Source organism: Eleutherodactylus coqui, chromosome 2, assembly GCF_035609145.1.
Source record: "Eleutherodactylus coqui strain aEleCoq1 chromosome 2, aEleCoq1.hap1, whole genome shotgun sequence".
Classification (NCBI taxonomy): Eukaryota; Metazoa; Chordata; class Amphibia; order Anura; family Eleutherodactylidae; genus Eleutherodactylus; species Eleutherodactylus coqui.
In genome coordinates this window covers 294,503,659-294,518,157 of record NC_089838.1, presented here as the reverse complement: position 1 = coordinate 294,518,157, position 14,499 = coordinate 294,503,659, and the positions used below count along the sequence as shown (strand labels likewise).

The following is a 14,499-nucleotide window of genomic DNA, read 5'->3' as shown; positions in this document are numbered from 1 at the left end:
TAAAAAGAGATTGTTTAACAAAAAAAAAAGACTTAAGAAGACCGACCGAGTACTGCGCCAAATATATTGACATGAGATATAAATTCAAAACCTACAATAAAAAAGTAAGATTTCAGGAGGGCTTTCCCCATGTTAATGTATGGGGGTTAAAACTAAAACGGGCACCATATAACACTACGACTAACAGACCAACGTACCTTTAGCAGGTATATTACTAACAACGCTGCCAAATGTTTATACTGGTAATATGGTTTGTATATGATAAGCGGAGGGCTAAATATCCAAACTCTACTAAGAGGTTATAAAATGCACATCACGACCCATCTGTCACGCTAATGGCCATGACGGACATCTATCTGATAACTAGGGAGAGTGTATTAGATATTACGGCTATCTGTAGCTCTTACGTCTCTTTGAACTGGCTCGGGTTGCTTGTGTTCAGCTTCTGGTTTGGTGGAGTTGACCCAGTAGCACCTAGAAATGGACACCAGTCTCATGTCAGTAACTCATTAAATTGACTTATCATACAGCAGTAATAGAAGTACTGACCACTGTTCTTCCCAGCAGCCTCACTCTTCTTCATGTCTCCAATCTGGGTCTTGGTCTGCGTCTGAATAAGATTAATCAAGATATTATCCCTTCTGGCTAATGCCCACGGACGTTACGCTGCAGCCATTAGGTTCTATTGAACCTAATAGCTGGATGTTCATGTTGCAGAATTCCACCATGGAGTTCCGCAGCGTGAAATAACCCACGGCATGTTCTATTTGCTGTGGGAATACGCGTGGCTGGCTTCCATTGTAGTCAATGGAAGCTGGCCGTCACGCTATGCTTCAGCTGTAGCACAGCAGAAGTAAAGCGTGAATACGCTTCCCCGCCGGCCGCGTCACATGACACTGACGGCGTGTCATGTGCTGTACTGCGCATGCGGGACTCACTCAGCAGATCTAGAGGTGAGGGAGTCGGATGGGGTGGGTGACGGACTCCGCTGCGGTATTCCACTGGCAGAGTACGTCACGGCTGTCACAGGATCGCAGAGTTCTCCCATTGCTTTCAATAGGGCCGGCACTGCTGAAAACTATGGCAGATCTCACAGCTAGATAGGACATGCTGCGATGTGTTCTTGCATGGCACCGCGATACGATGCTATGCAGGAAACCTATCACTCATGTGTTTGAACCTATTCAAACGAATGGGGTTCATATTTGTGCGTCTAAAAACGCACAAATCTTGCACAATTTTCTCGGCCATGTGAAACTGGCCTCACGGATACTCACAAAGAAGTTTTTAAAGGCCAGTTGTACACGTTCCCATTCACATGGGGAGATCTGCCGTCAATCAACAAGCATTTTTATGCCTGCTGAATATCAATGATCAACTGACGAGTGAGCATTCGCTCATTCATTCAGCAGCTGATTATTGGCACTTTTACTAGGTCCGAGTATCAGGCAAACAAATGTTCAGAAGAACCTTCATGCTGGATAACCGGGCAATGCGAAAGGGTCTGGATTGCCATCTATAATGCCGCTCCGCAGAAACAACATCCATACTCACTTCTGTAACTTTTGAACTTGCTGGGTGGCAGACAGCTGGTGGAGTCGGTTGCTGTGGATTCTGACCTGCACGGACTAAAGGAAAAAAGAAAAGTGCACAAAATACGGGCAAAAAATATAAAGATAGCCATACACAGTAAGGTAATGTTTGTCGAACCTGCTGATTTTAGCAGGAATGGCTGACCATTTAATGTGCATCGGATTTTCAATCAAGATTTTTTTTGGAAGATGTTGGGGGAAAAAGATCGGGCATGTAAAATGCCAACATGCCCAATCTTTTATTCTCAAGGAAGGTAAGCTGCCAATAAAGGTGTTTGGCAACAGCTTATTCCGCTGAATCAACTCAGAACACATTGAGCTGGGTGTACATGTGAATGGGGCTCTGGAAAAACAGATGTCCGCCAAAGGAGCATTCAGCTGCCAACTACTGAAGTGCATGAGCATCTTAAAGGGGTTATACAAGAATCACAAGTTATCCCCTATCCAAAAGATAGGTGATAACTTGTTGAGTGGTGGGGGGGGGGGGGGGACCCAGGATCACTGCTCTTAGGATCAATGGGGGTCTCAGAGGTGAGATCCCTACTGATCAGCAAGTTATCCACTAGGCTACAGATAAGGGATAATTTGTAATTCTGGTACAACCCCTTAAGATAGGTTGGCACAGCCCCACCGCCACGATTTCACATTGATTAAGTCAAGTGTTGCAGTAAATACAGTATATAGATCCTTACCTCCTGAACTTTGTGGCTGATTGATAACTTGTTGTTTCTGTGGATTCTTGGCTGCAGCTGTCGGGGATAAAAGAAATACCTCAGTAATGAAAACTAACACCGCCAATAAAACTGAAGGTGCTGTGATCCGAAAGGCTGATATGAGTAACTCCCACTTCCAATCCGCATTTGATAATTTTCAGTATCAATTGCTTTGGTTTTGCAGCATAACGCGTCAATACGCTGTCAGCTCTCACATTTTATTGACGACCTATCCTGAGGATAACATGTTAATAGTTAACAACTTGATAACCCCTTTAATCTACAATGAAGGAGAAGGGCAACGGGAAATACACACCAAGGCCGAATGCAAATGGCACGCACAGATTCCACATGGGAAATCCCACACGGAATCCTGCCATGACTGCGGCAGGTGATCTTGTGTACCTGTGTGTGCAGGCCTCTCTTCTCCCGGGTTACACCTATACTGTGGATGGTCCACACAACCCACCGTCAGACATGCGCAATAAAGATTTTTTTTTTTTTGTTTGAAACACCTGCTTTTCCCACAAAATCCATTGCCAGTCCGGGAAAAAAAAAATGGCCGATGGGCTGCGGGTGGGACAGCTTCCAATGACGTCAATGGAAGCCGCCCGTGAGGGAACCACAGGGAAATGGAGCATACTGCAATTTTTCACCTGCGAGTGGAGTCGCAATTATTTTCCGCTCGTGTGCATGAAAAATTTTTTTTGCATTGCAGGCTATAAAGGGTTATTGCTGCGGAGTCCGCCCGTGTGAATTAAGCCTAATAATCCCCCCAACCGCTCTATTGCTGCTAGAACAATCCATATGCCCTATGGGTTACTCCATTTGGAACTAGCTCTAATAGCAAAAGAGCAACTCCTGCTCCGGAGCACTTCCCATGATCGTGTATTACACTCCTTCAATACAAGCCAATATATGCGTGGAAATGAAAGATTTGAGCCACATCCTTCTCAGAGGCCTCATATTATGCCTGCCAATACAGTATATAGATCCTTACTTCCTGAACTTTGTGGCCGATTGAGGACTTGTTGCTTCTGTTGATTCTTGGCTGCAGCTGTCGGGGATAAAATAGAAACCTGAAATATCTCAGTAATCAAAACTGGTGCCCCCCCCCCTCCCCTCTCTATAGAGTGGAGGCTATTGCCCATAGAAACCAAGAAAATCCAGATAGTGTCGAAAAAGGCACTGAAAACCGTAATCTGAGTGGTTGATGTGAGCAACTCCTAATTCTTATCTGCATTTGAGGATTTTCAGTGTCAACTGCTTTGGTTCTGCAGTATAACGTGTCAATACGCTGTCAGTTCTCACATTTTATTGAGGACCTATCCTGAGGATAACTTATCAATAATAATCCCCCCAACTGCTTTGTTGCTGTTAGAACAATCCATATGCTCTATGGGTTACTCCATTTGGAACTAGCACCAATAGCAAAAGAGCAACTCCTGCTCCGGAGCACTTCCCATGATCGTGTATTACACTCCCTCAATACAAGCCAATATATGCGTGGAAATGAAAGATTTGAGCCACATCCTTCTCAGAGGCCTCATGCTGTTATGGATCGGTGCTTAAAGTACCCAATGAATATCTGCCCCCTTCCTTATTTGAAGCTCAGGAGAACAGAACATGCAACAGAAGAATCACACTGACGCGTAGTTCAGCTGAATGACACTTCCTTTATTCTAACAGGTTACATGAGGTTCTATAGACTATGTCTGTGACGTGTGCAAAGCCGTCGTATAGCTCATACGTTATGAGGCAAGAGTCCGTCGCCGATTGGGTTTCTTCCTCCAGGATCTTGACGTCATCATCTTGGGTGTAGTCCCGCACGGAGGTGCCATCTTGAGCACATTGTTTCAAGCATGATGGGAGGGGGTGGGGGGAGAGAGCTGGCTGCTATTTCCAGCATAGCGGCCATTTTAGCAAGCATGATATTGCTTTAAGCATTTTACTTAGTTTATTACAGGCTATTACAATCCCCCCTTAAAATGACTATTTTACCTTTCCCTGTCCCTATCCTTGTACTTGTCTCATCTGTCTCCATGTGCCTTGAACCCTTTTGCCCTGTAATTCACGAACCTCTGGTGGTTGTAGTAGATTTAGTTTATCCAGTCAACGTTTTTATTAACAGTGATAATGGGTTTTAGGGACTCAAACCCCACCTTTATTTGGTCCCTGGCTTTTAATTCGGATACCCCCCTTGGAACACCAATGGGATCTATGTAGACATAAGGGTCAAAGCTTCCCATGGGCACACTACGTTTTCTTCTGCAGGAGTTGCTTACCGGCCAATCTGAGAGGTCATTGGTGAGGATATGCAAAGACATAAGAATTTTAGCCAGGGCTCACTCCTCTGTCCAACTCCCCTCCAATTTGGTTCTCAATTTCATGTCCCTACAAAGCCGATAAATATCCCCCAATGATTGGACTTGGTTCTGTACCAGCTCCCCTCCCTTACTGCTATATGAGAAGTAATACCAGTCACTGGTTTCCTAAGAACCTTCCTGATCATTGCCTAGCTGCATTACATGTGTAGTTCCCTGGGTATATCGTAATCCCTTCTCCTGGCCTGAATAAATTCACAGGGGCAGAAAAAGTCTATTGTAACCAAAACAAAAAAGCCCTTCACAGAATTGACATATATCTAACATTTTTCCTTTATTAGTATACATTAAAATTTTTATTGGGCTACAAACACAGACTGCAGGTTCTTGCAACAACCAGAACCGCGGTCAGAACAATTAACGTGATTAGATGGCAGTCGGACCGATCGAAAATCTGCTACTGTCACTAATTCACTTATCTGTGAGAAATTCAGATGGTTTTGCATAAACCGCGACCATCTAGACTTCTCATATACAAGTCATAGATGTGCAGATGGTTTGCGTAAATGCACTACTATCAAGACTTCTCCTGTAAGAGTCGCAGGCAAGTTAGAAATCTCTATAGGGGTTTGATTTTGAGATGGAAGGTCAATTGTAACCAGGAAATTATTCCTATTGGGTCGGTTCGGTTCGACGCATTTCTCTACCGATACGGTAGTTCCTCAGGAACCGCTATCCCTCTGCACTAGTATCACAGTGTCTTTTTTTCCAGTGCTATAAATATCAGATGATTACGCAATTTTCCTGAGATTTCAGATATTTCCCGTATACCAAATACAGGCAGCTGGGATAGAGGAAAATTAGTATTAATGTCCTCTACGCTACACTTAATGTGGAGCTAAACATGGAAATAATTGTCTGTCAGACTTATAATAAAGCCAAGTACACAAGAGGCTGGTGAACTTGCCAGCTTACACCCCCTCAGTGTTGATTACACGCACTGGGGGATGGAAGACCAGACTCTCACTGAGCAATTGATAATGCTCAATTGGATATGCGATAAATAATTTACTCGCCCATCAGTACAGCCTCTAAGACTCTTTGTGCTCCATAGAATCCTTGCAATAAATACATCCCCCTGCCTGCCTAACAGCTGCTCAGAGAAATAAAAAATAAAAGGGTTAGGGGCCATTTTATTCATCTTTGGTTGGAATGGATGCTCAGAGTAAAAATAGATAAAGAGCAAATCAAAGGTTTTAGTCAGCGTACCCAGTCTCCACAGCCATAGTGTCCTTAAATGTGGGGTCTGCTATGGCCACCATGTTATTTGGTGTCACTATCTTGAGGGCCAGGAGGGGGTGATCACTGGTGGGGGACTAGGGGACGGTTTGCATTCTAGTGCATCTTTCATGTCCCCTAGTTTAAATTTCCCTAGGGGTGAGGGGCATGCTGAAGCCAGATCTTCCGACCATGGTTATGTCTGGCAGGTCGCCTCCTCGGGGGCCTTCTTGCAATGGGAGGCATGGATCCAAGAGCTTTTTCCATCTAGTTTCACTGACGTGGCCGTGGTCAGCAACACCTGGTAAGGACCGTCGTATTTAGGTTCAAGGGAGTGTTTTCTCACAAATCTCTTTACTCCCAGTTCCCGGGGAGTAAATCATGGGTCCCCGTGTTGGCCTCTGGCTCTGGAATCAAAGAAAACACCTGGGCATGTACTTTGGTTAGTTCTTGTGCTAGGGACATCACTTACTTGGTTAGTACATCAGACTGGAGCTGGAGCTGTTGGGGGAAGTAGCAGCTTAGTCTGGGGGCTGACCTGAACAGGATCTCATCAGGGGACAAGGAATGCTCTCCTCAGGGGGTGTACCAGACGCTAAACAGGATAATGGGTAGGCTCTCAGGCCAAGGCATGCCAGCCTCCTGGGACATTTTCAGCATTCTGTTCTTTAGGGTGCGATTCAGTCTTTCGACTTTCCCACTGCTCTGGGGGTGGTACGGGGTGTGAAAGGCCAGGTTTACACCCAGGGCTTCCCAAACTTCTTTGGTCACGTTTGCAGTGAAGACTGGTCCCTGGTCACTCTCAATAACTTCCGGGACCCCAAATCTACACACCACCTCACTGAGTAATTTATTTGCTGTGGTCTTCGCGGTCATACAAGTCCCTGGGTAGGCCTCCGGCCAATCCGAGAAAATGTCCCCTTTTACCAGTGCATTTTTAAACCTGCCATCCACTTTGGCATGTGGATGTGGTCGATTTGAATCCTATGAAAAGGGGTACAGGGGCTTGGCCAGGTTTCTGGGGGACCTTCTTGGTGCGTCTAAGATTGCACTCTGCGCAGATGGCACAAGACTGGCAGAATTTGTTGGTGAGGGAGGAGATGCCTGAGGTTTTGTAGTACCTCAGGATAAGGCCATTCATCAGTCTCTTAGACAGGTGTGCAGGGCCATGTGCCCATTGTACTACGGCTGGGTATAGGCATCCAGGTAGGCATGGTTGCTTGTTGACTTCATAGAGACCATGTTTATTGGTTGTGGCTCCTTTCTTCCCCCAGAGGTCCTTCTCCTTTTGACTGGATTTCTCATGTAGTTCTTGTAGGTAGCTTTTATCCATGGGGTGGGCTTGCACCATCATCACTGGCTCTGCCTCCACCTGACTCCCAATTCTTCATGGTACTGCAGCTGCTTCCTAAGCTGCCATGTCCGCCAAGTAGTTACCTCGTGCTTCTGCAGCGTTGAGCCGTCCCTGGGCTTTTACTTTCAGTATGGCCACCTGGGTGGGTGGGCAGGAGAAGTGTATTCATGAAATCCCTGATGGCCTCATTATGTTTCACAGGGGTACCGGCTGCAGTCAGGAACCCACGTGTCTTCCAGATGAATCCAAAATAGTGAGCCACTCCAAATGCATATCTGGATTTGGTATAGACATTCGCCCTCTTTCCCTTGGAGAGCTTGCAGGCTAAGGTCAGTGCTTGGAGTTCGGCCTCCTAGGCGGACCTAGCCGGTGGTAGCTCTTGAGCTTGGAGGATGGTGTCTTCAGTGGTGACTGCATACCCTGTGTGGTATTTGCCTTGGTTGTCAGCGTACCTGGAGCCATCAACCAAAATTGTGAGGTCTGGGTTTTCCAGTGGTGTTTCAAACACAGTGGGAAGATGTGAAGTTCCTTGTTTCATCATCTCAAAGCAGTCATGTTCAACGTTGGGTGTGGCAGAGTCAAAGTCTGCTTCTGTGGAGGGGCGTGGCTAGCAGGCAAGATGGACGGACACGTGCGAGCTAGGCTCCCAATTGACACCAGCAAATCCTGCAAGATCCTGAGGAGGAAGCCACAGAGGACTACCTAAAAGGTGGTGAGAGGCTACCCGAGTGGTATCTGTGCGCTCTGGTGACTATCTGCAGTGGCAGAATACAGGAGCGGCCCCTGTGTGACATCCCAGTCCGGAGTGGATATATATTTATGTCACTAAAATGTATGACATGGAATGTGCAAGGTCTGGAAGAACGGCAATATTCTCTTACATTAGACAATTTAATCCCAATATTATTGGTTTAAAGGAGACACATCTGACTTTAGATAGAATAGACTGTTTGAAGAAACCGTGGATTCAGTGGTCTTGCCACTCCCTACATACCTCATGCTCTAAGGGTGTCTCTCTCCTAGTTCATCATACTTTACGATGGAATCCGATAAATACCCATAAAGATCCCGAAGGTAGATTTGTGTTTGTACACACTGAAATTAATGCTAGACAATAGGTTATTTATGTATTTATCACCCCACACAACGCCTATATTCTACAAGTAGCAGTAATATTCACACATCAATACCCATTGGCTGAGGTTATATGTATGGGGGATTTTAACCAGATTATGGATCCTATTAAGGATAGATTTAAAATGCAACAAATGCTTGCTGCTACCCGTGACTTGTCCATGAAGCAGATGTTTGATAGAGTGGGATGGGTGGATTTATGGTGCTTTAGGAACCCAGATACATGTGAATACACCTGTTATTCCCCTGGTAGGGGATCTTTATAGACTATATATTCAGCTCCCCAAAACTTAACCTCTATTTAACTTCAGTAACTCATGGTGCTAGAGGTGCTATCCGACCATAGCCCGATCCTTCTCAAATTATAACTCCCAAGGCAATATTTCGCCTGCATTTGGAAGCTTAACCCCTTTTGGTTAAAATTGATAGGATCAATACCAAACCAGATATCTATGTTTCTTCAAATACAAGAAGAAGAAACTCAGGAAGCACTAAAATGGGATACTTTAAAAGCAGATCTTAGAGGTGGTTTTAGATCAACTATATCTTCTAATCAAAAGAACTACCTCCCAGGCAGATGCCCTGATAGAACAGGTAGCTGATGCAGAAACACAATATACAACAAACCCCACATACACCAACAAAACAAATTGGTTAGCACTAACTCGTCTTTATAAACATCAGTTGCATGTTAAAACCAAAAGGTAACTCTTTCACAAAACCGTATTTTTTTGAGATGGGTAATCAGTCCAGCCATCTCCTGGCCAACCTCATCATACAGAATGGACAATCTAACTCTGTACTTAAAATTAAGAGTTGATGGGCAGATACTTACAGATGCTCAATCCATAGTGGTCAGATTTAAAGATTATTATACGGAGTTATATACCTCCTCAGGCAATAAAATCGATTATGGATAATTTAAGTTATCTTGAAGACCTTGTCTACCCATCACTTTCAACTGAGCAGATGGATCTACTAGAGGCCCCAGTTGAATTAGAAGAAATTCAACAAGCAATAGAGGAAATGGCGTTAAACAAATCTCCTGGGCCAGATGGTCTTCCTTTGGAAATATATTGTAAATATATGGATCATCTATCCCCAGTACTACATGACACTCTGCAACGGACATATCAAGAGAACTCCGTTCCACCCTCTTTTTATGAAGCATCAATAATAGTGTTGCTAAAACATGGTAAGGAACCCACTGAATGCGATTCCTATAGAACAATATCACTGCTTATTGTAGACCATAAAATACTGACTAAAATATATTAGCCACTAGACTCAATAAAAAGAATTCTTTCTATAATTTGTGGAAATCAAACGGGTTTTAGGCCTGGTAAATTAACTACAATAAATAAATGTAGAACTCAAACAATTGTACAGCTAGGTAGACTGCATAATATGCCCTGGGCGATTGCGTCATTAGATATCAAAAAAGCTTTTGACTCTTTGGAATGCAATTTTTTGGAGGCCTGCCTGATTCGTTTTGGTTTCGGACCACGATTTTTGGGATGGATCAGACTATTATACAAATCACCTATAACTAATGTGATAGTAAACAGTATACCATCAGTGAAATTTACACTGTCACGAGGCACCCATCAGGGATGTTCACTATTCCCTGCTTTATTTGCAATGGCAATAGAGGCACTGGCCATTCGTTTACATAGTATCCCTACAGTAACGGGTGTGCAATAGGCAGATAAAGTACAGCGGGATTGTATGCGGACGATATGGTCCTCATCTCAAAAGAGCTTTAGAGATAAAATCTTTTTTCACAACATTCCAGACTATATATTAATTGGTCTGATTCAGCAATAATGTATACGGCCCGAAATCCAGTTATGCTCCCTTGTGTATCTACTAGTCGCTTATTGGAGGTTTCAACATTTAAATATCTAGGAGTTAATATAGTACAAGACCATGAAAATACAATAATTGAAAACATAAACCCGTTGCATGACTTCATAAGAGATAAATTAAAGATTTGGTCAGGACTACCTTTGTCTGTGGCAGACCGTATAAATTTGATTAAGATGGTAATTCCACCGAAATGTTTGTACTCCCTACAACAAGTCAGTTAAAGATTCAGAGAAATTTTTCCAAACTCTTCATTCCCTTATTAGATTCGTCTGGAGCCCATCAAGATACAAGCTAAAACTTACTACTCTACAAAGATCTGACAGCCCGGCCCTGAATGGCGTTATCCGATTTCAAACTGTACTATTTGACAGGACAATTGTGTAAGCTCCGATTCTGGTTTGCTTGGGAAGAGATGCCATCAAATAATTACTATCTAGTTAAGGAGGTAGCAGGGCAAAATTTGATCGGTTTCCTGGAACATCCGAAATACACAATCATCTAGACTCATAACTCTAAATAAATTGGCCCTATCAGTATGGCACACAGCCAGGAATATCCAGCAATTTAATGATGTAATGACAGATACTCCCTTATGGGGAAATCCCACCCTTCCCGCACTGCAGTTACTACAAGATACTGGATCTAATTGGGGATAAATATATTAGGAGATATATACGAGGACAATGTGATGTCATATATGCAATTACGTGAGAGTTTACAAATGCCTGAACTACAGCTTTTTAGATATTTTCAGTGAAGACACGCATTGAACCCCCAATTTCCACCAAATTCTGTCAAAATTTCTAAATATTCAATAGTGCGTATCTTTAAAAAACACAGGGACCTAAGGGATTAATATCAGTACTCTACACACATTTGTTATCGGCCAGAATGGAATGTGAGCCACTGCCTATTTAAGGTAAATGGAAAATGAATATTCCCACACTGACACCAGAGGATTGGCAAGAAGTAATGAAATCACATTTACAAATGTCACCGGCGATTAATAATAAACGTATACAACTATATATTATATACCAGGTATATCTTACACCAGTTTGACTGTGTAAGATGGGTAGATGTATTGTAACATCCTGTCATAGAGGTCATCGACCAAATGCCGACTTTTGGCACCTGATGTGGGAATGTCCCAGTGTTTGGAACTTTTGGGCAGAAGTCTTTACCTTTTTGTCTAGGTTTTTAGGTTCCTCTGGCTCTAAACCCAAGGGTAGCACTGTTTGGATTGATAGATGAGGAGGCGTGGACTCATCATGATAAGATATTTATTAGGGAAACACTATTTTTGGCCAGGAAAGTGGTGGCAATGAGATGGATGGCGTTGAGATTGCCTTCCATTTCATTCTGGAGGAAATTGATTGATGATGATATGATAATTCCATACAAAAAGCTGATTTATGAGCTTAGAGGATGTCCTGATAAGTTTGAAAAAGTCTGGGGATTATGGGTGAACTCGCACTCCACTTTATAAATTAAATAAATATGAGATAATAGAAAGAAAATGAGGAGAAAATGAGCACACAAACAGCATGTGAAAAGGTTTTTTTCTATTATCAATTGTTTATTGGATATAAAAAAATAACCTGTTGAAATTCTTGTTTTTTTTATGTAAAGACAAAGAACAAACATAGGAGATGTAATATTGGTCTTGTAAAATGCTAATAAAACAATTTTTTTTTTTTAAAAAAAAGGCTGCTTCTGTAAGTTCTTCTTCTGTTGGGTTTTTTCCACCTCGGGAATTGGGAGGAGGGAGGAAGGGTTGAGGATGGTACACCTTTGAAGGGGGACGTTGTCCAGAATTAGGAAAGCGAAGGTGTCTGGCCGCTGGAAAATGCTTGGGGTTGGGTTTGGTTCAGGATAGCAGCAATGTCATGAGGGGCCAGTAGTACCAGTGAGTGCCCGATGATCAAGTCTGAGGTTTTGTCCAGGAGAGCTTGGGCTGCAAAGACTGCCCGTAAACAGGAGGGACCACCCCTGGCAACTGGGTCCAGGCGAGGAGAAAAGTATCTGATGGGCCTGAGTCTGTTGCCATGGGACTGGGTAAGGACCCCAGTGGCATGTCCTAGTCTTTCTGACACGAAGAGCTTGAAGGTCTTGTCGTAGTCCAGTAAGCCCAGCGCCAGAGCAGAGGAAATGGCCTGCTTGATAGCGCTTCCGGTGAGAGACTGAAAGGATCCGTCTACAAAGCATCGTACAGAGGTTGCATCAGTAGAGAGGCTTCTGGGATCCATGCTCTGCAGTAGGAGATGAGTTCAAGGAATGTGTGAAGTGCTTTTGGTTCTTGAGGTAATGGGATCTACTGTATGGTAGTACCTAGGGCTTGGGCGAGTTGTCTTGTACCCTTCAAGATGCAGTGTCCTAGGTACACAACTGACGTTGCGCACCAATGAAACTTGAGTTTTGAGGCTTTGCACCCCTGACTGGCAAGGAAGCAGAGAAGACTCAGATGTTGTTTCTGCCGTGGGGAGGTCATCAGCACACAGTAGCAGGTCATCTAAATACTGAGGAAGGAGGACAACATTTGGGTTCTCCAGTTGCCATGTATTCAAGATGAGGGCCATGGCTTTGGAAAATTGACTTAGAGAGTTTTCTGCTTCCTGTGGCATTACTGTCCAAGTGTACGGTCGTCCGGCAAAAGTAAAGGCAAAGGGATATCGGCAGGACGCGTGCAGAGTGACGCTGAAAAACGCGTTTGCAAGGTCCACCACTGTAAAATACATAGCCGAGGGTGGGACCCCGAACAGCAAGGTGTGAGGGTTAGCCACAATAGGCCTGTCCAACACTGTGGGCTCATTGACGGTTCTGAGATCTTGGAACATTCTATACTTGTCTGGTTGCCCTTTCTGAGTTTTCTTTACAGGGAAGAGGGGTATATTGCAGGGCGACTTGCAGGGGACAAAAACCCCACTTTGGAGTAGGTCCTTGATTTGTTCTGAGATTGCTTCTGCTACTGATATCTTGAGAGGATACTGGAGTTTCCGGGGAAGTGGTGCTGCTGGTTTTAGAGTAACTATTACAGGTGGCACCCCGAGGTGGCTGATGTCTTCCAGACGGGTTGACCACAAGTGTTCAGGTATTCTTTTCAGGATTTCCGGTGGGATACTTGACATGGAAGGCATCTGTACGGTCATGAGGATAGGCAGGGAGCACAGCACCATGCGGTTTTCAGAGGACAGTGGGGAGGAGACTGATTTTCCCCATCTTCAGTGAAGATGATAGTTACATGCAGTCTGGACAGGACGTCAGCTCCCAGAAGGTTTAGAGGACAGATAGGAGAGACAACAAATCTGGCAATGGCCCTACTTGGAGTGGGCGTGGGTGGGTTGGATCTGGGGGTTCCATCAACTCCCACACAGGAGACGTCTATGTTAGACAAGAAGGAGGGGTCAGGCAGGTCTGATGTAAGGATCACACTTCTGACTGCACCAGTGACAATTAGGAAAGTGGTAGGGTATCCCTCAATGGGCAGGGTCACTTTGGAAAGAGGACAATCCGGCTTCATCAAAGACACAGCCATAGATGGGGAACATGACACACGCTTGCCCAAACCCTAGTGCAGGAGGTCCAGGTGTTCTTGGGTGGAGTGGGGAGGCGGTGGTGGGTATGATTCGCCAGGGGGGCAGTTGTGAGGGTCTTGGGGTTGCTGCTGTTGACCATTCTGGGACCATTGTTGGCTCTCCATGGGTCTGGCTCTTCTGGGGTCCTTGCACTCCTTTTTGAAGTGTCCGGGTTGCCCACACTTGAAACAAGTTTGGACGTTCTGGCCATAAGGCGGTGGCACAGTCAGCATAAGCGGTGCAGTCTGCTTCTGACCCCCTTGGGATTCCAGGCCTTTTGCTACTAGGAGAGAGGTCTTCATGATGAGGGACTGGTACTCTGGACTCGCCTTGATTAAGACCTTTTTAATGGGCTCTTGAAGTCCCATAACAAAGGCCGATAACAACATCTGTGCATGTGCCTTGATCTGGGTAGAGAATCCGAGGTTATGGAATGTCTGGGTAAGGCGGAGATGGAACTTCTCCACGGACTCCCCTATATCCTGAGTGACATCCTGAATTGTGGTAGCTTGGTCAGCCAGGCGATCCAGGGCCTGGGTGATGACTTGTTGCTTCTGTTGATTCTTGGCTGCAGCTGTCGGGGATAAAATAGAAACCTGAAAATACTTCAGTAATGAAAATTGGTAACCCCCCTCCACAATAAAGTGGAGGCGTTTGCCC

The 14,499-nt window shown here is 44.5% G+C and overlaps 1 protein-coding gene across 14 annotated transcripts in view; it reads right to left on the bottom strand.

Moving 5' to 3' along the window:
- The window catches only part of LOC136612724 (uncharacterized), a 91,291-nt gene that overhangs the window by 19,472 nt on the left and 57,320 nt on the right, over positions 1-14,499 (bottom strand). For 8 of the 14 annotated variants that reach the window (XM_066593326.1, XM_066593327.1, XM_066593334.1 and 5 more), the window contains 5 exons: positions 3,306-3,362; positions 2,285-2,341; positions 1,555-1,628; positions 550-610; positions 408-474 (listed from right to left, as the gene is read on the bottom strand). In XM_066593326.1, coding sequence (XP_066449423.1) covers positions 408-474; positions 550-610; positions 1,555-1,628; positions 2,285-2,341; positions 3,306-3,362 — 316 coding nt within the window. Of the gene's footprint in view, positions 1-407; positions 475-549; positions 611-1,554; positions 1,629-2,284; positions 2,342-3,305; positions 3,363-11,846; positions 14,414-14,499 lie in introns of those variants that run through there. The other 6 variants (XM_066593332.1, XM_066593333.1, XM_066593336.1 and 3 more) reach the window with 4 other exon arrangements.